Below are 22450 nucleotides of genomic sequence, written 5' to 3'. Positions count from 1 at the left end.
GATGAGGGGAGAAATGGGTTTACCCAGGGAACAGAGGAGGTGGGAGCAGAGTGCGGCTCCTGCCTGGTTTCCCTGGGGCTACGGGCAGCGCGGTGGGACTCACCCTCCATAGCGTACTTCATGTCTTGAGCGAAGAGGTTCCACATCACCTCGGCGCTGATCTTCCCCACGTTCAGCTCCTGGGGGAACCTGGGGCAAGGGGAAAGCACGGACACGGGGTGGACCAGCCCTCCACTCAGAGATACATCCCCTGCACACCCCCCGCCTGCCTCAGTTTCCCCATCTGTACAATGGACATTACAGCCCAGTTCCAAAGGACTAAAGCTACCAAGGCCACCATGTGAACATCCCCCCGGTGCAAAGCAGGGTCCCCTTTCCCAGCACCTACTCACTGGTTCAGGCAGGGCGTGTAGGAATTCTTGTCCTCCTCGATAATGGAGACTATCAGGGTGATGAGCTTGGACCAGAAGTCCAGGTTTTTGATGCTGGGGCCCTGCTCCTCAGGGGGCACCTCGCCTTTCTTAGTCTGGAGTGATGGGGACACAGCGGAGGCTCCAGTCACCCTACCTGCAGGGCTTGATTTCATGGCAGGGCTAACAAGGTGGCAGGAGGGCTCTGGGAACACCCTGGAGGCCCCCACACAGCCCCCCCTTGTCTGACCCCAGTCTCAACCCTGCAGCAGTGGGGTCAAACCTTGCCCAAAGCTTAGGGCTCATTCTGCACGGGGCTGAGCGCTCCAGAGAGGGAGCAGGAGCATCACACGAAGGAGAAGGGCAGGGGATGGGGAAGGGCAGCGAGGTCCCCCCGCAGCGACTGGCACCCCAGTGCATCCCAGCTCCCCCCGGCCCACGCACCGGGTCCGTCTGGTACTCGCGACTGTACAGCTCGTGACAGTTGTTGAAGATGTACTCGTAGGTGGAGTTGAGGCAGGCTTTCACGCAGTCCTTCACCACCTGGCTGGCTCGAGGGGGGCTCTGCAGCTCCTGGACCTGGGGGTGTGGGGAGGGAGTGGTGGGGGCAGCCCCATCAGCCACCCGGGGGCTACCACCAGGCCAGCACAACCCCAACCATGCAAAGAACCAGGGCTGGCAAGGGTCAGGCCCCCCACCAGAGGGATGGGGCGAGCGGGGCCCCAGTAGTACCTTCATCCGAAAGAAGGTGATGCTGGTCAGTAAATCCACTGTGGACTTGAGATCCTGCAGCCGTTCCGGACTGCTGGCAGGGAAGTTGTTCTGCCAAAGGGGAATAAAAGAGTGGAATTGCACACAAAACTCTCACAGGGGCAAGCAAAGGAGGAGAAAAACAGCCACCTGCTGTTCCAGACCTTATTAGAAAGGTGGGGAAACTGAGGCACAGCAGGGCTCCTTACCCGGTACATGGAGAGGTCGATCCGCAGCGAGTTGTGCAGCTGGTCGAGGAGTTTGACAAACCGTTCCTTCTGTGGAGAAATGCCCCGGAGCCGGGTAAACGGGGGAAAGGCGGCAGGGACCGTCCCCCCTCCCTGCTGCCCCTGGCTCATTCTGTCCCCAGCCCCACCTGCACTGCCCCCGGCTCATCCCCCTCCTTCCTGCTGGCCTGCTGGCCCTCCTGCCCTCCTTCCTCCATCAGAGCCCTGCGGGCAGGCACAGGATGCCCGCGGAGATGGGAGACAAGCGTGTCCTCGCTGGTGGCTGGGGCTCGGTGGCAGCTGTTGACAGCTCCATGGCACATGTGGCTGTGCCGGGTGTGGGACAGGATCAAGAGGCAGCACCGTGGCACGAGTGGCTGTGCCAGGCACGGGACAGGATCGAGAGGCAGCAACACGGCACGAGTGGCTGTGCCAGGCGTGGGACGGGATTGAGAGGCAGCACTGTGGCACGAGTGGCTGTGCCGGGTGTGGGACAGGATCGAGAGGCAGCACCGTGGCACAAGTGGCTGTGCCAGGCGTGGGACAGGATCGAGAGGCAGCACCGTGGCACGAGTGGCTGTGCCAGGCATGGGACAGGATCGAGAGGCAGCAACGCGGCACGAGTGGCTGTGCCAGGCGTGGGACAGGATCGAGAGGCAGCACCGTGGCACGAGTGGCTGTGCCAGGCGTGGGACAGGATCGAGAGGCAGCACCGTGGCACAAGTGGCTGTGCCAGGCGTGGGACAGGATCGAGAGGCAGCACCGTGGCACGAGTGGCTGTGCCAGGCATGGGACAGGATCGAGAGGCAGCAACGCGGCACGAGTGGCTGTGCCAGGCGTGGGACAGGATCGAGAGGCAGCAACGCGGCACGAGTGGCTGTGCCAGGCGTGGGACAGGATCGAGAGGCAGCACCGTGGCACGAGTGGCTGTGCCAGGCGTGGGACAGGATCGAGAGGCAGCACCGTGGCACGAGTGGCTGTGCCAGGTGTGGGACGGGATCGAGAGGCAGCACCGTGTGTCCCCTTTGTGTGCGCACGGCTGGTGCCGCAGGGAGACAGGCTGCCCTCCCTACCTGCCCTGCCTGCTTGGACACCTCCAAGCCTGGGCTCGGGGCAGAAGGAGGGAGAGGGCGCACAGGATCGCGCCCCCTGGATTAAAGCTTTCAAAGAGCTCAGGAAAAAAGGGCAGGCAAAAAGCAGCTGGGCTCTTGCAGCGCTCACCCATCTCTGGGGCTGAGCTGCCTCAGGACAAGGCCAGGATAGACCCCGGGAGCTGGATGCCTCTGCGGGCTCCTCGCTCACTCAGCAGGGCTGCGCAGGGGGATGTGGGCAGGAATCGCCCAGGGTAGAGGGGCTTCACTGGGGCCGAGAGGCTTCAAGTCAGCTCAGCCCAGCTCCCACCTAGGAAGCGCAGGATGCAAATCCCGCGTTGAGCTGTGGATCGGGGGTCAGAGCTGAGGGCAAAGCAACCGACCTGCCCCAAAACGCTGTCGGGAGGCATTTCATTTTGCATCTCTGCTTGGAGGGGGGGTGGTACTTTGGACAACCCCATGGGCTTCCCATGAGGCTGTACCGGGTCAGGGCTGCCCCACAGGGCTCCAGAGAGCCCAGAGCAGCTCCCTGAGTCCTGGGCAGGGAGGACAAGGGGACGGGACGGGGCAGCAAGTCCCATGCCTGCCTGGCCGCGGCTCATGCCAGCCGGCAGCCTGCACTGGCGACCGCAAACCTTCGCCCGCCGGAGACGGCAAAGCCAGGCTCTGGGCCGAGACCGTGTGTCCCCGCCACCAAACGGCTGCAGCACTTTAAAACTGGACACGGCGGGAACTCGGGGATAAAGCGACATGGCCGGGCACTTTAGGACCCGACCTTAGGCTCTCTAAAAAAAGAGAAAGAAACAAGTTTTTAAAACCCTCCACGTTAGAGAAAAGGTGCTTTTTTTTTTTGCTTTTTTGCTTTTTTACAGTTTCCTCCTCTTGCGTGACCCAGAGGCACAGCTCGCTTGGCTCTAGCTGCCCCCTGCAACGGGAACGGGGAGGTGAGCCAAAGCAGCTGCTGCCCGGAGCTGCGCTCAGCCCTGGCTGCATCCCTGGCTACCCACTTGGCCTGACCTGGGGCTGGGCACTGATCCTGGCTCGTCCTGTGCACACCCAGAGCACCCACCTGCTGCCTCTGGGCTGACACGGGGGGAGCCGGGGCGAGAACTCAGCCCCTCCTCACCCACATCCCCCAGGGCGCACCTGGACCCGGCACAAACTCACCCAGCTCACTGCAAGTGAGGGCACCCAGCCGGCACCCATGGGTGCTGGCACAGCCAGGTGAGTTTGCAGCGGTCCCGGGGTGCGCCCAAAGCTCACAGGGCCGTGCAAAACTCCCAGTGAGCTGCCGGGGTGGCTCCTTGCCACCTGCTTGTGATTTTGCCACCAAGGCTTCCCCCTCCTGCCACACCACCACGGAGCATCCCAGCCTGCTCGGACTCCAGTCGCAGTTTTACCATAATAATCTGGGGAGCAAATTTAGACCTTCTCCCAGGAAGGTGGTGGCTCTTTTCCTTCCTGAAAAACGGGAGCAGGATGAATTTTGGTGCAAGCAAGGCCTGACCCCCTGCTGCCCAGCTGCAGTTTGGAGCGGGGTGTTTTGCACAGCCTTTTTTCGCCCTCTGAGCCCCCCACCCCCTCCCAAGACAAGAGAGAGAAGAAGGAAGGAAGGCTTACGCACCATCGGACTTACCCCGAAATTGGAAGCAGCAAAGCGGTCAGAGGCTGAGACGTTGGTGGAAGCCGTGGTGTGGGCATAGTAGGCGTTGATGTTGGCTAGCAGGGTACTCATCACCGCCGGCACCCCCGGGCACATGTATTTGGAGGAAAGGCAGGCAAAATGCCTGCAGAGGGAGGCGGAAGGTGAGGGCGTGGGGCCACGGGAGGGGGTACCTGTAGGAAGGGGCGCGGGGTTTGGGGTGCACGCACGGAGAAGGGGAGGGAGGGGTGCAGGGGTGTGTGGCGAGCTAGGGGAGCACGTCTGCACCCACGGTGGGTGCAAAGGGCGGCAAGGGAGGAAGACACCAACAGCGATGCCCCCAACCCAGGGCTGGCACAGCCCCTTTGAGCGGGGCAGGGGGGAAGGGACTCACGTCATGGCCTGGTAGATGGACTCCACCCCATAGCGCATGGCAAACTCATCCACAATCTCCTGGGCTGTCTCATCGAAGTACACCTTCCAGGCGTCATCCCCCTTGGCGTCGGGGATCTTCACCACCCCGTTGTTTTGCAAATCCGTCACGAAGTGGAAGAGGTTCTGGAGGTACAAATGAGTCCTGTCAGGTCCCCGGGGCCAGCGGTGGCACAGTGGCATGGCTGGGGTGGGGGCCATGCCCCCCTGTGCCTGCCCGGGCTGCTCACCTCGTGCAGGCAGGTGTACTGTACGTGGTAGGGAGCCACCTTCTCCTCGCCTTTGATCTCCACGCTGATGTGCAGCCGGATGGCTCCTGACACGGCCGACTTGTCTGTCCGCTTGTCTGCGGGGATACAGGGAGGGGAACGAGACGTGAGGCTTCCCCGGAGCAGCTCCACTCACTCCTGGCCCAAAAAAGGGGGAGATGGCTCCAGCGTGGAGGGGCTCTCAGGGCTGGGGGGGGGTCACGAGGCATTGCAGAGACGGGTTTGGCCATATCCCCAGGCACTACAGAGACGTGGCCTCTTTGTGCCTCAGTTTCCCCTCTGCAGAGGGCTGGTGGTCCAGACCTCCTGGGCAAAGGGTTTTGAGGATGACCCTGGCAAAGCACTTCCATCCTAGTGGCTTTCAGTATTAGGTGTTCAACAGCAGACCCTATGCTAAGATGCTGAAACAGTTTTCACGCCAGGGCTGGCGGCACACCCCCCAGGCGCAGAGGGCCGGGGGTCCCAGCCCGAGCCGACCGTGCTGGGGCAGCTGGTTACCGAGGTTGTACCAGACGTCCATCTCCCCGCTCAGGGTCCGGACCTCAATGATTGTCTGGCCCAGGAAGTCGTCAGACTCCCTCTTGAAGCGCTGCTTGACACGGGACTTGATATCATCATCTTCGTCCCAGACGCGGACCTTGATGCGGTCGGAGGAGTTATGGCACTCGCTGCAGGGGTGAGAAGGGACAAGCCCTCGCATGAGCAGGGAAACCTTTCCAGCCTCTCCCCAGCTTCTGTTTCCCTAAACAAGAGGGACCACCCCAGCACTGGGCAGGAACTGGGGAAGAGAGCTGATGTGGGGGCCCCAGCCCTCCCCGGCGGGCTCAGCACCATGCTCAGGCAGCTGCAACGCAGCCTGGATCAGCCCCCATCACCGGGAACCAAACCCTCCATGGCACAAATTCGGCACTCCCAGCAGCACCCTTCCACCCTCAACTGGGGCAGGATGAGGCCCCAGCTGCCTCCCTCCCAACTCGCCAGGACACGCTGACAGCCCAGCATGACCACGAGTGGCCAGGAAGGCGCCAGGGGTGAACTTACAAATGGAAATTCTCCTCCCAGACCGGGTTGAGATTGCCGTAGATCGTTTTAGTCCTTTTTTTTGTCTTTCCAACCTGGACAGTGACATATGGGTCACTGGAACCCGTCTTATCCTTTGCTTGCAGACCCTGGGCACAAACAACTGCAGCACGGCCACACACACCCAGCCACGCCAGGCACACGCGTGGCACATGCAGAGGAGAGAACAGAGAGAGAGAGGAGTCAGTGCCACGGTCACAGAGATCCCTGCAACAGGCACCTTGTGTCCCCTGGCAGAGCTTCAGGGGCTGGAGCTGGTTTGCAGGACGAGGGGCAGGAGGGGGGTTGGAGCACGCAGCATCCCTGTGCAAGGGGACAGCCACACGGTCCCCCAGCACACACAGTGCCAGGCGCAGCCAGTGCCTACCCGTGATGCTGATCTTGGCTGACCATTTGGAGGTGCCATCCAGGACACTCTGCTTCACTGCCTTCATCTGCTGCGTGTGCGTGGTCTTGGTGACCCCAAACACCTCCTGGATCAGCTCAAATATCTCCGGCTTGTTGCGCTCCCGGATCTTCATGCGGTCCTTGAGCACCATGATGATATTCTGGGTCCGGTCCTCTGCCCCATGCTTGGAGCTTTTCTCTGCCGCCCCTGGGAGAGGACAGCCATGGGTGAGATGGTGGAGGTGGGGGGGGTGGGCAGCACCTAGGAGACAGCCAAAAGCTCCCCAAGCCCACCACCACATATGAATGAACTCAAACCTGGAGGGGTCTACACCCTGCCCAGGACAGATCTGCCCTCCTCACTGCTTCCTGCATGCCTACAGCAGCTCCCTCCAGGCTGCTCCCTCCTCTCTCTCCAAAGGGATGGGATGAGGGGGGATGAGGCTGCAGGCAAGGGCTCCTTACTCTGCAGGCAGTCAGCATTGAGCAGGTCCTGGCACTTCTCGTGACACTTGACGCCGCACTCGGCACAGCGCATGCCCTGCCGGGCGATGCCCCAGAGCAGCCCCTCACACTCGTAGCAGTAGGTGGGGGTGGTGGCTGTCCACACCTCAAAGTTGTGGGGCGTCGTGCAGGAGATGGGGTACACTAAGGCTTGCAGGGTCTTCTTGTAAACATGGTTTTTCTGTGCAAGGACAGGAGAGAGAGGGGGAGAAAAACTCAGGCACCGCACCGCAGCTGAGCCATGCGGCAGGGTGCAGGGACCCATCCATGGGTGCTGGGCCACGTGCAGCGTCACCGCCGGGCATGGCCGAGCAGGGCAGAGGACAAATACCACCACCCTCAGATGCAGCCGTGAGCATCCTGGCTGCTTTGGCATCGCTGCAGGAGGATGCTGGCGTGGCACAGACCCCGCAGCACCACTGCTGGCATGGCCGGCCGGAGCTCAGCCCCCCTGCCACGACCACCCCGCGCCCAGCCAGCCCCACCACCTACCAGCTCTTCGTTGTTCAAGGTGCTCGAGGCCAGCGCGGACGTGATTCCCGCTTTCCTGGACTGGACCAGGGACTGTGGGAAAGAAAAACGGTTCCCAGATCTGGCAGAGCACTGGGTGTCCCTCCCACACTCTTTTGGGGTCCCAGGGGCCATAAAACATGTGGGATGGATCCCCACCCCAGACAGGGGTGGGTGTGGGCTGCATGGGCTGGCAGCAGGGACAGCCCAGTGCCCAGCGATACCGGTGCTGCAAAGTGCCACCCTGTTGTACAGCGGGACTGGAACCAGTTCAGCAGCCCACAGCGTTCCCAGTTCAGGCTCAATGAGGCAAAGCCTCTCGATGTGTGTCTGAGACCCCGGGGGGAGACTGGGGTGGGGGGCACTTACCATTGCCTACGGGCAGCCAGGGCCGGCGAGGGGGGAATAAAAGGTCGTTAGTGCAAGTCACCCCCCAGCAGGGCAAGTCTGCCCCCCCTCCCCGCCAGAACGAGTAGGAATGGGGACAACACCAGCCCCTCACCCAGCGCTGGGGCCTGGGGGGGTTGCCACCCCAGCCACAGCACTGGCTGCCAAATCCCAGCAGGGAAAGGCAGAGGCACCACCGGACACCCGCCCCCTGCCCACCCCATCACAACCCACCACCCCAAAACCCCGACACTGACACAGCACAGTGCAGAAGCATCAGCAGCTGCCCGAGCGGGCTGGGGGGCACTGGGGTGCAGCAGGATGAGAGAGGGCAGGCAAGTTGGGGACAGCGTGGAGGCACCCTGGGGAGGGCACAAAGTGGAGGCGGTGAGGTGTAAAGAGGGGGACGGAGGTGAAGGGCACCTAATCATGGGTCCAAAGGGTGTCTGGTTTCCATAACCACTGTCTCTTGTCACCAAGGGGGTGACAGCAGAGTATCCCTGGGCAATACAGCCCAGGGCTGGATGGCACCCCAGCATGGGGACGGGGCTGTAGCAGTGCAGTGACCATGGTGGGGACAGAAGCATAGGGTCTGCACAACTCAGGAAAGCCAGCACCACCCCTGCGCTGGTACATGGGTCCATCTGGCCAGCACCAGCGCAGCCGGAGCCGTGGGGAGCCTGTGGCACCTAGGATGGGAAAGGACCGGGGACACAGCACCGGTCAAACGAACGGGAAACCGGCTGCAGCCCCGGGAAGCCTTGGGCTGATGCTTGGTGTAGGGACAGGGCCCTGGAGCTCCATTAAAGAGAAGCACCCCCAGATAGGGAGGGTCCAGCTGTGCCATCCTCCAGGTAGGGAGGGTCCAGCTGTGCCATCCTCACAGCTGCCCACCGGGAGGGCCAGGGCCAGGAGGCCCCCAAAACAGCCTGGGACACCCCCACCCCGTGCTGGTGGGGCTGGAGGAGGCTGGGCAGGGCTGGCCAGCAGCACCCAAGGGTGCTCTCTCTTTAACCCCTCGGACCGCGCTCACCAGATCGCTGACTAGAGGGAGAGATTTGCGTCCAGGCTTAATGTCGGGCATGCTGTTAATGCAGCGCAGAAACCTTACTGCTGCCCCACTGCCATCAGGGACAGGCAAGCCAGGCCGGAAAAAAAAGAAAACAGAAAACACAAGCGATGTTAGAGGCAGCTGGGGAGCCGGGCACCCAAGCACCGGCCGGGACGGGCGGGCGGCACAGTCTAGCGGGGCGCAGCAGGAGCGAAGCTGGCAGCTGTGTGGTGCAAGGCGTTAGGAGGAACCTCACCAAATCGCTAACTAGGGGGATGGGTTTTCGCTTGCGTATGTCCGGCATGCTGTCTATAATGATCAACCCGCCTCCAGGCCTGCAAGAGAGATGAGAGTCAGCGGGGAAGGGGAAACTGAGGCAGGAAGGGACCCCCCTGCTATTGCCCTGTGTTCACTTGGGACTTGGCAGACTGGACTGCAGAGCAACCCCCAGGTGGGCTCAGACCCACTGTGGGACCCCCATCCACACCACTGCCCCAGCCAGGGCAGGGATCACTGGGTTGAAAACAAGCGGGGAAGGGGATTCTGGCAGCAAATTGTGGTTTTCCCCCTGTGAAGGTGTTTTGCTTCAGTGGCGTGAGAGTGAAACGCAAGGGGGAAAACAGCCCCTTTGGCTCAGTTAGCTTTGGCTTTGCAGCATGAAGCGGGAGAGCCGGGGTTTCCCTCCGGGACACCGAAGGTGACCACCAAGCTGTTCTGCTGCAAGAGAAACTGGGGCAGCACGGCTTCCAGCCCTGTCCACAAGAAAAACATGGCACGTTCTGGTGGGTCCTCAAGGAAACCTGCCAGGTTCTGCCTGCAGGGCCGCCTGTGAGGCAGACATGGGGGCGAGAGCCACAGCCCATCCAGGTGAGGGGCTCGGGGTTCCCCGTGGCACCCCTCAAGCCCCAGATTATGGGAGAGAAGTGGGAGCTGCCACCCCAGCTTGGTCCCATCTCAGCCCACTCACCTCCTCACTGTCCCCTTCAGCAGTGGCTCGCAGGGACACGGAGCAGTGGCATCTCTGCTAGCTCCTCCAAAAGCACTAAGTGACCAGCGTTCAGACCAAACATCTGCCCCCCTGCCATGCCCACAGCTCAGCAACGCTTCCCCACACCCATCCCCTGACAAGCTCGTTAATCACATCCTAACGAGGAAGGCAGAGCAGCCTGCGAGACCCCAGGGGGGGCAGAAAGTACCAGCTTCCCCCCATACTCACCCGCCTTTGAACCACAGGGATTTAGCTTCTCCATCACCTTCCCCGCGAGCCTGCAAGACAAGGGGTGACCGTCACGGGCGCAGCACCGAGCCCCCCACACGTGACAGCCCCCCCAGGGCTCGGCGCTGCTGGCAGCACAGCACCCAGCCAGCACCCACAGTGCTGGGCAAGTACGGAAAGGGTTTGGAGGGTGGATGGAGAAAAGCATGTTCCTAAACCGCTGGGGCTCTTCCCAGCGAAGAGCTGGCACCCGGAATAAAGTATCTGCAAGAGGCCGAGTGGGACAAGGGAGGGGCAGGCACCAGCAAAGGGGCTGGGGATGGCAAAGCAGCAGGGATGGCTGCACGGTGCAAAAATTCAGGGCTGGGGGATGGGAGAAGCGTGGTTGGAAGGCTCAGCAGGTCCGCACGGACCCGCAGCCAGTTGGGGAGAAGTGCGGGGGAAAAACCAGAGCAGAGCGGGGAGCGGGGGTGTGCAGGGACCCTCCTGCAGTGCCACACACAGACACACAGACACCCGCACACGATGCCAGGTTGCTCCTGTTGGACATGCTTACCTGCAGGCAGGCTACACCCCTTCCCTGCAGGAAGGGGAGACGCGGGTGCAAGGGCCATGGTGGTGGACAACTGAAAAGAGAAGCGGTGGGGAGGGGGATCGAAGCCCCAGGGGGTGAATCCAGAGCCAAAACAAAAAGAAAAGATGGAGGATGGAGTCTAAAAACAGAACAAAAAATTGTCAACTCAATACAGGGGAGAAGGCGGAGGGGCTCACACCAGCACACCGCATGCAGCACACACCGGGGGAAGGGTCCTCAGCGCTCCCTGCCCCCTGTGGGGTCCCACCTGGCATGAACGGGGGTGTGGGGCCACGACTATTGGGGCCCCCCGGGGTCCCCACTGCCCTCAGGGGGTGGGATGTCCATGGGGTCAGGGAGCAGATGTGTCTAGAAGATGCCCGAGCACGGGAAGGGGCCGTGCCCCCAGCCCAGCAGGCAGCCGGTGCTGGGACCCGGCGGTGGGCGGCCACAGGGTTGCTCACCTCCTGCAGCTGCATGCAGACCTTGTTGAAGGCTCTCAGCCAGTTGGCTTTGGCTCGGGCTTTGGGGTCCTGCACCTCCACTTCTGCCTCCTCCCTGCAAGCACACACACCTTGCTCACCCCCCAGCACAGCACCGGGGAGGGTGGGACTCAGCCCCCCACACCCCAGGCAGGACTGAGGCTGCAATTAGGGATCCTGATGGGCTTTGAGGCAGCGTGGCCACGGCAAAAACACCCTCTGGCTGCCACAAAGGACTCTAAAAAGGCAGCAAGTCTCACTGCGAAGGGCAGCGCAGCCAAGCAGCGTGGCAGGGAGAAGCCAGGAATTCCCTCTCCCTTTGAAGACTCTGCCCTGGGCACCAAGGAGACACGGAGGGATCCCTCCAGGAGCAAGGGTCAGGGGACCACTGGTGACGCAAGCACGTGGATTAAACACCCTTCACCCCTCATCTCCCCAGCAGGACATCCTCTGCTGCTTCCCACAATGCTGGGACATCCTGGGATTAAGAGCTCTGGACACTCCAGTGGCTCCAAGCCCAGGGGAACCTGCCAGCCTGGAAATTGTGAGGGTTTTTCTCCTCTTTTGCAAAATCAAGATACGGAGGAAAAGAAAATAAATCCTCCAAACATACCAGCCTCCTGGAGAGCCTGGTGTGATGTGACACTGGTGATGGGTGCCCACAACCAGGCTGGGACAAGGCCATGGGGAGCTCAGGAGATGAACCTGCCCAAACCAGTCCTATGGGGTCTTGCTTGTGCTAATCTGTGGTCCCCAGCGCTCATCTGGAGTCCTCAGCACTCATCTGGGGTTCCCAGCACGGGACCCCCCAAGTCCCCTGCCCCGAGAACAGGCACCACAAGCAGACATGAACTAAGGCCACTTTCACCAGGGCTCTAGGTAGCACTTGGGGCTAAATATGTATTTTTTGAAAAAAGCTCATTACATATTCTTTTAAATTAGAGACTCCCCTGCTCCGGTCTATAATTTAAACTAACTAGAAGACCGAAAAAGCCCATCACATTTTCCCCTCTGTGCAGAGCAGCAGTGCTCACCGAGCCATGAAAAAACGGATGTGTTCAATAATTAAAGGCAGAGATTGACATATGAATTATTCACATGCTGTACCAGGGACCTGGCCACCAAATTATTCATCTGTATAGCACAGGAGGCCATGGGCGAGCTTTCACCAGTGGTCTAGGGAGAGGATTGACTCCTGTGATGGAAATTTCTTCCTCCGACCATGCCGAGCTCCAGGGAGCCAGCAGCTTGAGCCAGAGGGGAGGAATCGCAGCCCCAAGCCCCCACTTCTGCCACCCCCAGCTTTGTCCCAGGTTATAATATACACACCTGCGCCCTTGGTAGCCCTGGCAGGATCTCAGACACCTTAAGCTCTGCCCCTGCTTAGTGCAGCACTGCTGGCTGGGCCAGGGCAGCGTGCCCGAGGGGTCTGACCCACGCCAGGGTGACACAAGGTGGTCTCCCACCCTAGTGCCCCAGGCACCTGGAAAAGCCCCAGACACTGCAGGTCCCTGGAGCTGCCTCTTGGCACTGCAGCACCAGCACCAGACCTGGCCACCTCCAGCGCACCCTCAGTGTCACCAGGTACAGTGCCATCCCAAGGATGCTACAGGTCAGCATCTCCCTCCTACCTCTCAGCTGGTTTCAGGGGCTCAGGCTCAGGGGCCACCTCTGGCAGGGGAGCTTCATCTGCTCCCCGCTCGGCCTGGGGGGCCTCTGGGGTTTCCTGGGGGGCAGAGGTGTCCTTCTCCTCCTTCCTCTCCTCTTTCCTCTCCTCCTTCCTCTCCTGCTGCTGCGGCTTCAGCTGTGGGACCAGCTGGGGTTGCTGGGGTTGCTGCTGCTGCTGCTGTGGGACCTGTTGCTGCTGCCCCGGGGGTTTCTGCGGTGGAGGGTAGGCATCACGCTCAGGGGTTTCATAGGTGTCCTGCTCCTGCAGGTCCTCCTCCTCCTCCTCCTTGGGGTAGCCTTCCTCGTTCTCGCTGTAGTCCTCATTGAACTCTTCCTCTTCCTCTTCCTCCTCCTCCAAATAGAGATCCTCATCATCCTCCTCCTCCTCTTCCCAGCGGGGCGAGTCCTTGCGGTAGCTGACGGAGCTGTGGCAGGAGTGGTAGGAGTCGCCGTCCCGCTCATCCAGCTCCGAGTCCCGCAGGCTCTCGTTCTCGAAGTCCTCGCTCAGCTGGGAGCTGCCCTGGCTCAGCTCGGCCGACGAGGCGTAGCGGCTGCTCCCCGTGGGGCTGCGGGCACGAGGAGAGACAAGGACAGGGCTCCCGTGGGTCCGTGCCACAGCCCTGCCTGCCCCGTGTCACCCCAGCCAGAGCCCCGTGGTCCCTGCCCAGGTGAGCTCCAGGCTCCTCATCCTGGGAATCCAAGGCACAGACCCAGGAGACTCCGTGGGCTGGGACGAGCCCCCCAGGCTGGGGCACTCGCAGGCGTCCGACGTTCCTGCCTACGCCTGGGCTGAGCGTGGGGACATGGGGGACACGGTGTCTGTCCCCTCGGCTCACCCTTGCCAGGGGTGGGGGCAGGGCACAGCCGGGCAGCACCCCCAGCCAGATCCTGGCCAAAGACCCCATCTTGTCCCCAACCCACAGACCTGCCACCCAGCCTCTACCCTGACATCCCAGCGCTCCCTGCGGACCTCCTGGGCACCCCCTCTCCAAGAACACCCCCTCAACCCCGTCACTCCCATTAACCACATCATCCCTACCTGGGGGTCCCCTCTCTACTTTTCCTGCCAGGCCAGACCCCTTCCCAACCTCCCCATCTGCCCCCTTGGTCCCCGGCCCCTCCAGCATCCCCCTCTCACAGCCGCCTGCACCTGGGGCACCAGCGGCGCAGAGGGGGTCCCTGCGTCCCGGGGGGCTGCCGGGAACGGGCCGGCCGGCCGCGGGGCTCCGTGGGGAGAGGCTCACATAAGCAAACATGCAGACAGGACAGGGACATGCCTAGGAAGAGGCCGACACCACGTCTCCAGCACCGGCAGCCAGGGCTCAGGGTGGGGGCAAGGGGGAAGGGGACAAGGGGACGGGATGGCTCGAGGTGGCCAGGCCAGGTGGTGGGGAGCCAAGGGACAGAGCAGTGAGGAAGGTGCTGGGGGATGCCCAGGCTGGTCCCAGCAGGGAGGGCTACTGGCATCATCCAGGTACCTTGGGAAGGGGGACTGGGGGCACAGGAGACACAGCTCACACCTGGAAACTCCTCACCTCCCCAGCCCAAGCCTGGGCAGAGCTGGGAGAGGGGCCCTTGGCACATCACGAGGGTCCCAAATCACCCTGCAAGGCTTTTGCCCAGCCAGGTGCTCCCTGGGAGGTGACCAGAAACAGAGGGTGGCATCTGAGTCCCCGAGGCCCCAGGTCCCACACCCGCTGGCATGACAAGGAACAGGCAGCAGTGCTGCCAGACAGTCACTGTGCCGGCGAGTGGGAGCGGGATGCTGGGGCATCACCACCGTGAACCGGGATGCAGCAGCAAGAAGGGGACCACCACGGGGCCAAGAGATGCCTGGAGCATCCCAACGCCGCTCCTCTCTGCAAGGCGATCCCGGGGCGGGGAGAGGGGGACCCTGCAGTGGCACGAGGCCACCCTTGCCGGGACTGGTGTTGGCCTCACCACGGCTGCAAGGACCGACCACAGCACTCTGCGACGGCACACGGCACGCGACGAGGTAGCGACCCACCTATCCGATAGGTCTAGGGACCGCCTGCTCTCAAGGGAAGGCTGGCGGCTGGTCCGCCTGCTCGACTCGGAAGCGGACTCAGCGTCGCTGCGTCCGTTTGCGGCAGAGTCTACGCTACCATAGCGTCTGCCGGGGAGGAGAGGAAGATCATCAGCAAGGTTCCAGTGCCACGCCGCCGCCGCCTGTTGCGCCCCAGCATCCCGGGCTGCCGTGGGGATGCCGGCAGGGAGGCTCTGTCCTGCTGGACGGGGCTGGCACCTTGGGCTGGATGCTGGTGAGGAACTGGGTCGTGCTGCGACCGCGGGGACAAAGTGCCGGGCAGGCATCTCTTCCTGCGGCTCTGCCTACAGCCACCTCTGCGTCCCCAGCCAGGCCACAACCCACCAGCTCTGCTCCCAGCAAGGACAGCTGGGGCTTGGGCGTCCCGAAGCCCAGTGAGGACAGAAGAGGGCAGTGACCCAAAAGAGCCTGAAAACTTTCCAGTGAGAAGGAAAGGCTTGGAGCCAGCACCATCCCCCTCTTCCTCACCTCAGCATCCTTCCCCCTGTCACCCACCGCCCTGGGAGCGCCGTCCCTGGCATCGCCCCGGGGACCCACTGGCCTTGGCCACCTGTTGGGGCGGGGATTGAGAGAGCAGGTCCCAGGGGGGAGCTGGCTGCGCCGACACTACCTGATGGGACGCTGGTCTGAGTAGTCCATCTCGTAGCTCTGCATGGAGTCGGTGTAGGAGTCGCGGGAGCTCTGCTGCTGGTGCCTCATGGGGTACTGGTGGACGGAGGCGTTGGGCTGGGAGGTGGTGTAGTACGGTGGCGGGATACTGTTGCTGGTCTCGCTGCGATAATCGCTGTCCCGGTCATCCACTGTGCTGTCAGGGTCATCGTCTGCAAGGGGCCACAGTGAGCAGGACAGGGGACAGCCCCGTGGCTGTTGCAGACAGGGATGCCCCAAATCTGCCCTGTGCCCAGCACAGCCCCGCTACTGCCACCACCGTGTCCCCACCACCGTGGGACCATGCTGGGGAGATGGACCCGGGAAGGGGTGAGGGGCAAGCTGCACGTGCTCCCCTCTGCAGAAGGGGGTTTGGGGGGATGAGGGGAGGGTGGGAGGGGAAAATGGAATATACAGAAGCGGGGGAGAGGAGGACGGAGTGTGGGGACCCTCCCTCTGCTCGGTGATGTCCCACCACAGAGGCAAAGTCTGAGCTGCTCATGGCCACCAGGGCACCCTGAGGGCACCGAGCCTCCTAGTGCCATGTCCCCCCCAGTCTGCGGAGACAGCCCTGTCCGGGACAGGGTGCTCAGTGCCTCTGTCCTCAGCCAGCACAGAGCCACGGTGACAGGCTGGACCTGAGCTCCAGGTCCCCTGCACTCCGGGCCAGGCTACGGCACAGCAAAGGGGGACACGCTGGGGACCGCCAGGCTGGGAGGAGAGGAGAGGACAGGATACTTACTCTGCTGTTCTCCCCAGCCAAAATAATTCCAGTTGCCTACAAAAAAAAAGGGGCAGAGGCAATAAGGGTGGAGGCAGCTCTGGGGCAGCAGCAGGAGCTGGCTGGCAGTTACCAGCGTCTCCCAGCCATGGTGGCACCAACCCAGGCTAGGGACAGTGCTATGGCTACACATGGTGGCACTGAACTGCACAGGGGACAGGTCCCTGGGCTGGGCACAGAGGCACTGAGCTGTGCTTGGGACAGTGCCAGGCTCTGGGTGGCCCTGGCATGATTACAGAAGGAGAAACTGAGGCACAGGTTGGGACAAACCGAGCTGCCACCCCAAATACCCCAGACTCCTCTGCCAGTGCCCACACCAAACAGCTTCGCTGCCCCTTGCCCAGCCTCCCTGGGGGACCGTCCTTACCAGCCCCATTGCCTTGCCCCCCGCAAAGCCCCCCTCCCCTACAACTTAGCCCCACGGGAGGGCTCACACACTGTGGGGCAGGGAGACAGCAAAGAAACACCAGCAGACACAGGAGAAAGGGTGAGAACAGGGACGGGTGAGGGTGTGGGTGAGGTTGAGCCCCACTTGGGTTGGGGTCCCATGCCCCAAGGTGGGCACAGACCCTGCTCCTGCGCATCACTGATGTGGGGAGCTGGGGAGACGGGGCAGTGGGGGGGTCCCGCAGCAGGGCAGGGACAGGGTAGCACTTACAGCACTGGGAGCTGTGAACAGGCAGAGGCTTTTCCTGCTCCTCCTGGAAGGCATACTGGGAAGAGACAGGCCACTGAGGGCTGCCTGCTCGCAGCACCGCTGCTCCCTGGCCAGCCCTCGCCCCAGGTCTGACTGCACTGACTTACATCGTCCTGGTCCCGCATGGCATTGAGCTGCTCCAGTTTCTTGGCCCAATACCTGGCCTCCTCCTCGGGGATATCTGCAAGGGCAAAGACCCCAACTGATACACAGACACATGCACTCATGAACAGCCCCCACACACAGCTTTTGGGGCTACAGGATGAGACCCCCGAAGCCCATGAGCATCGCTGGGGCTCAGGTAAGGAAGGATGCACCTTGGTTCTGGGTGCCCAGAGATGGTACCCACCCAGCGGCAGCTCGAAGCGAGTGTCAAGGAGGATTCGGTGGAAAGTGGGGTCCTTGGTGCCTGAAATCTCATTGTCGGTCATGATGACCTGGGAGTCAAGTGTGAGCCATTCCCCAGGGCCCTCCTGTGGGGGGGGAAAGGGGGGTGAGGAGAGCTGCCAGGGACCCACTTTGATCTGGCCCAAAGCAGGGTCCTCTCCAAGCAGGGATGGGGAAGCTCGGCCCCTGCTGACGGACAGCCGGGGGGGGGCTACATGCCCCTCAGGGTCCAGCGGAGGTGGACGTGCCTGGCTCCCTACCTCATTGGACTGCCGGATGGTCCGGAGGGGGATCCACACTGTCCCCACCATGGTGTCCCAGATGAGCCCCTTGTTCCACACCTCCACCGTCAGGCCCAGGTCGAGCCGGTTGATCTCACTGAGGAGGGGGAAAAGGTGCCAGGTCACCCCCTCCCCAGCAGCCCCCTGGGGCCACCCCAGCCTCTGCCTGCCCCTCAGCCCCAGGACTCCGGTGAGCCCCCCCAGGCTGGGTCCAGGGGAAGCACTGGCAGTAGGGGACCTCCCCCTGATGGGGGGTAGGGGGGAGCAGCAGGGGGGGGACCTCGCGGTGGCCCCTGGACACTCACAACATGAAGTCCTGCTCCCAGGAGGGCAGGTTGCCCCGCACCGCGATGGTTGTGCTCTTGACATTTTGCACCTTCAGTGTTACGTAGGTGTTAAACTTCTCTGTGGGAGCAAGCGGAGGGTGAAGCGGCCCCCGGCATGCCCCCCACCCCAGCTATGCCCCCCCCACACCCTCCCATGGGGTCCCCCCACACTGCCCTCAGCAACCCCCAGCCCCAGTCAGCCAGGCAGGATGGATCCTACCACTGATGGGCTTGGCTGCGAGCCCCCCCGTCCTGCTCAGGGCACCCCCACCTCTGTGTGTGGCCCCCTATCATTGCCAAATGATACCTCCAGAGCTGAGGCCGAGCCTGGGGTCCCCTCACCACCCCCCAGCCCTTCCTCTGACCCTGCTACATCCAACCAGCCCCAGAAGCGAGCCCCAAGCCCCAGCCCCCCCGGGTGGGCAGGCAGGTGGGGGGCCACTTACCTTGGGGCCCGTCGAACTTGGCCTTTTTAACTGCAGGGATAGAGAGGAAGAGATTCAGCCTGAGAACCCCGTGCGGGGGGCTGGGGACCCCCACCAGGGTTCCAAGGGGGTGGCAGGACCCCAGACCTGGCCGCTGCCCCCCCACAGCTGCAAGGTGAGGAAAGGATCCCTCCTGCTGGTGTAAATCAGGGGTCCCCAGTGCCAGGCGCAAGGGAGGGGGATCAGGCATGAGTGGGAGGTGGGCACCAGAGGGTAGCAAAGGTCCCCCCCAAAAAAACCTACCACTTTGGGACAACTTGCAAGCCCAAATGACCAGCCTTCATCTGCTGAGGGAATGTTTAACTCCCCTCACCCCCCGGCTTGGGAATTCAGATCCACTGGGGGAAACAGATGATGTTACAATACGCACCCCAGGGGGAAAGGGGGGGTTCGGGGGACCCTTCCCCCAGCTCCCTGCTGTAGGGCACCAGCCCAGCCGCACCAGGGTTAAGGCTCTCGCCCTCTCCCAAAGTGCTGACCCAGATTTCCTACAGAAAACCGGGGGGGGGGGGGGGGGGGGGATAGGGGGGCTGTAACCCTCTCCTCCCCACCCTCCGGCAGCCCCTGGAGGGTGGAGATGCTCCCCCACCAACTCTGCTGCAGCAACGACCCCCAAACCACTCCCCAGCCCTGTCCCCCTCCCAGGGGCTGCCCATTGAGGACCCTTCCCAACTGGCTGATTGCATGGGGCGGGGGTGGGGGCTGCATCTGGGCCAGATCCTGCTCAGCACCACAGGAACAAACGCCCCCAATTCTGGCTGATCCTCCCAGCTTTGCACCGGTGCTGCGAGCGGGAGGTGCAGGGGGTGGTGGCACCAGGTTTTGCCCACAGTGGGGAGGGGAACGGGCAGAGCCTGGCACCGATGCTGGCACTGCTGGGGGGTGGCAGGGGCAAGGCACGTCCTCGGGGCTCACAGGAGGGGACCAGGCAGGGAGGGAATGACACAGCACCCGGAAAATGGTTAAATGACGCGGGTGCCAGCGGGTGGAAGACCAACGTGACCGAGGAGGGATGAAAATAGCCCTGGCGATATCAAAGGTAATTTGATTTCAGAGATGTGCCACTCGCCAGCCACTTATCACCCGCTGCCAGCGCCAGAGGGGCCGTGGGGCTGCCGCCAGCTCCACGTGCCCGATGGGCTTCGAAGGAGGCAACACGGCACGGGCAGCCCCACCCTAGCCCTGGGGTACCCCTGAGCAAACTGGGGTGGGGGCTCACACTGCTCTCAAAATAACTGGGGACCCTTGGGCTTGGCCGCCGGTCCTGTGCCGCCCCAAGGGTCCCACGTTGGGCATCTTTGTCGCAAGGAAGGCGGCCAGCGGTGGCCCTGCAGCTGTGTTCCCTGTGAATTGCAGGACTCCAGGAGCTGTGGCCTCACTCAGGGATGGGGGGTCGGCGGGGGGTGGTGGGGGGGAGGGGGTGGCGTCACATGTGTGGGGCTGGTTCAAGGCCAGGCATGAGGCTGCAGGATCCCAGAGACCCCCTAGTGTGGCCAGGCTGGGAGCTCAGGGGACTGCGTGGGGACAGCCAGCATCACTGTGTCTTCTAATATTATATATTTTTCCCTATAAGTATGATTTTATAGATTATAGATTATCATTATTATCTTAGATACAGTAATTGGTACCAGGACCTGCCTGTGGGGCATACCCAGAGTGGCACAGGGACCCCTGGCATGGGAGCTCGCTCTCACCCCAGACCCAGACGCACCCACTGGGGCCGCCTGCTCCGCCAGCCGCTGCCTCCAAAACGAACTGGGAGAGCAGGGGAAGGAAAAGCTCCAAAAATACCCGAGCTGACAGGAACAAACAATTACCCAGGGAACACGTGGCTCTCCTGGCTGTCATCTACTGCTGGGGAAAAGTCCTGCTGCCACCATCTGCGGCTGGTGGCCCTGAGAGGGCTCTGCTGCTCTCCTGGCCACTAATGAGTCCCCAAAGCTGCTGCAAGGGTGGCGGGTCCCAGGGTGCCACCCCTGGGCTAAATTCAACCTGAGCTGGGGACAGTGGGACCCCCCTGGGGGCTGGGTGCTCCCACAACAGGCTGGAAGACCCAGAGTGTTCCCCAGGCTGGGTAATCAGCCACTTCTCGGGGGTGTTGGCCACTTGGGGAAACTGAGGCAGGAGGCAGCTGGTGGGGGTTGCACTGGCCACAGCGTAAAAACCAGGCTGGGCTGTAAACAGCCCCCCAGTGTCCTGTCTGCCCACCCACCCTCTGTCCATCCAGCCATCCCTGTCCTTCCACCCATTCACCCGTCTGTCCAACCGCCCATCCCTCTGTCCATCCACCATCTCTCTGCCCACCCATCTTTCGACCACCCACCCACTCACCTGCCTCTCCACCCACCCCGACACCCCCCCGGTCTGTCTGTCCGTCCCTCCACACCCTCCCTCCCTCCTTCCATCCTTCCACCCAGCCCGTCACCCACCCCTCCGTCTACCTGCTCACATCTCCCCACCCCTCCATCCATCTGTCCTTCTGTCTCTCCATCTGTCCCTCCGGATGCCCCTCCACCCGCCCGTCCATCTGTCCGTCTGCCTCCAGACACCCCCGTCCCCCCACGAACCCCTGTCCCCGCTCACCCCACACCTCCCAGGGCCCCTTCAGCCAGGCACACCCCCCCAGCGCGAAGCTCTTGGGGGCTGCACATGGCCCTGCCCCCCCAGGAGGGGCAGGGGAAGGCTGGGGGAGGCGCTGCGGTGGCACCTCCACCCCTGCGACCCCAAAAATAGGGTGACAAAAGCAGCTGTGACTGTGGCAAGCGGTGACGGGGCAGCGGGGGAAGCCCAAACCTGCTGGGAGCCGTTTCTCACCATCCGCCCCCGACTTCACTGAGGGTGTCACCACGTGTGACAATCCCTTAAACTGCAGTAAGGACGTGGCCCTGTCCCTGCCGGGGGGGGGACACCCCAAATCTGGGGCTGGCAGGTGTCTGGCTGGGGGCCACACCAGCTTTGGCACAGCTCCTGGCCCCCCAGCTCCCTGTGTGCGGTTGTGGCACTACCTCGAGAGTGGGGGCTGTGACAGCACCTAAGGGACAAGGACACAGGGGGGAGCGGGAGGGGGCACAGCCCCCCATCTCGCTGAGTTCAGGCAGCAGTGGGGGAGCCCCCATTTTCATCCTGATTTCTCCTGGGAAGGTGACACTGGTAGGGGAATCCCAGACAACCTGTGTCCCACCTTGTCCCCAGCTGCCACTCTGCCACCTCTGCCCTGCCACCCTGGGACCCACAAGTGCCACCCCCTCCCCATCGGGCTGCCACAGGGCCTAAAGAGGGGAAAGGGACCCCCCCAGACTTCTCCGCCCACCCACCCCCCAGACTGAGCACTCAATCCGGAGTAACCCGAGACTGTGGGATTCACCTGGGGTGAGAGGATCCCCTCCTCCCCTCCCTGGGTGGTCCCCCCATCTCCCCCCAGTAGGGGGTGGCCAGCACCCCTGACCCGCACCCAGACCACCATGCTCCCATCCTGCCCCCCCAGCATCCCCATGCTCGAGGTGGGGCAATGCCTGCAGGGACACAGGGGGCTGAGGGGGAGGTGTAATTTGGGGGGTGGGGGGTATTTAGGGCTTTGTAGGGGGGAGTGGGGAAAGACAGAGGGGTCTGGGGGTGTTTGGGCGTTTTTGGGGGGGAGGTGGGATTACGGAGGTGCTTGGGGATAGATGACGCTTGGGGGTGTGTTTGGGGAGGGGGTGCTGGAGGGATGGGAATCGGGGGGGTTGTGTGGGGCGTTGGGGGATGTACGGGGCGTGTTTGGGGTGGGGGGTGTTTGGGAAGTGGGGGGTGCGGCGTCTGCAGGGTGGGGGTGCCGGGAGATGGACTTGGGGGGGCGTGCAGGGTGCTGGGGGTATCTGGGGAGAGATGGGAGGGGGAGGGCGGACGGGTGGGGGGAGTTGGGGGTGGGCACGTGGGGGCCTGCGTTTGGGGGGGGGAGGGGTAGGAGGGAGCTCGGAGGGGGAGCGAAGACGGAGAGGGGGGGCGGGGGGAGCCCCCTCCCTGCCGAGCGCTCCCTACGGCGGCGGGGGGGGTGAGGGGGGGGTTGCCCCTCGGCGGGCGGGTCGCGCCCACCCCACCCCACCCCACCCCGCGCTGCT

The 22450-nt window shown here is 62.9% G+C and overlaps 1 protein-coding gene across 1 annotated transcript in view; it reads right to left on the bottom strand.

Moving 5' to 3' along the window:
* The window catches only part of UNC13A (unc-13 homolog A), a 60230-nt gene that overhangs the window by 17078 nt on the left and 20702 nt on the right, over window positions 1-22450 (bottom strand). Inside the window, exons 2-27 of the mRNA XM_080382996.1 lie at window positions 18315-18344; window positions 17848-17947; window positions 17522-17639; window positions 17224-17347; window positions 16982-17055; window positions 16836-16890; window positions 16139-16174; window positions 15359-15569; window positions 14689-14814; window positions 12644-13246; window positions 10995-11088; window positions 9957-10006; window positions 8997-9075; window positions 7285-7356; window positions 6754-6973; window positions 6269-6496; window positions 5863-6004; window positions 5320-5489; window positions 4783-4898; window positions 4515-4678; window positions 4115-4265; window positions 1370-1438; window positions 1143-1232; window positions 855-989; window positions 393-526; window positions 104-189 (exon numbers count right to left, since the gene is read on the bottom strand). Coding sequence (XP_080239122.1) covers window positions 104-189; window positions 393-526; window positions 855-989; window positions 1143-1232; window positions 1370-1438; window positions 4115-4265; window positions 4515-4678; window positions 4783-4898; window positions 5320-5489; window positions 5863-6004; window positions 6269-6496; window positions 6754-6973; window positions 7285-7356; window positions 8997-9075; window positions 9957-10006; window positions 10995-11088; window positions 12644-13246; window positions 14689-14814; window positions 15359-15569; window positions 16139-16174; window positions 16836-16890; window positions 16982-17055; window positions 17224-17347; window positions 17522-17639; window positions 17848-17947; window positions 18315-18344 — 3477 coding nt within the window. The remainder of the gene's footprint in view (window positions 1-103; window positions 190-392; window positions 527-854; window positions 990-1142; window positions 1233-1369; window positions 1439-4114; window positions 4266-4514; window positions 4679-4782; window positions 4899-5319; window positions 5490-5862; window positions 6005-6268; window positions 6497-6753; window positions 6974-7284; window positions 7357-8996; window positions 9076-9956; window positions 10007-10994; window positions 11089-12643; window positions 13247-14688; window positions 14815-15358; window positions 15570-16138; window positions 16175-16835; window positions 16891-16981; window positions 17056-17223; window positions 17348-17521; window positions 17640-17847; window positions 17948-18314; window positions 18345-22450) is intronic.

This window comes from Falco punctatus, assembly GCF_963210335.1.
Source record: "Falco punctatus genome assembly, chromosome: 4".
Classification (NCBI taxonomy): domain Eukaryota; kingdom Metazoa; phylum Chordata; class Aves; order Falconiformes; family Falconidae; genus Falco; species Falco punctatus.
Note: the sequence above shows the minus strand (reverse complement) of the source record. Positions and strands in the feature narration are given on the sequence as shown.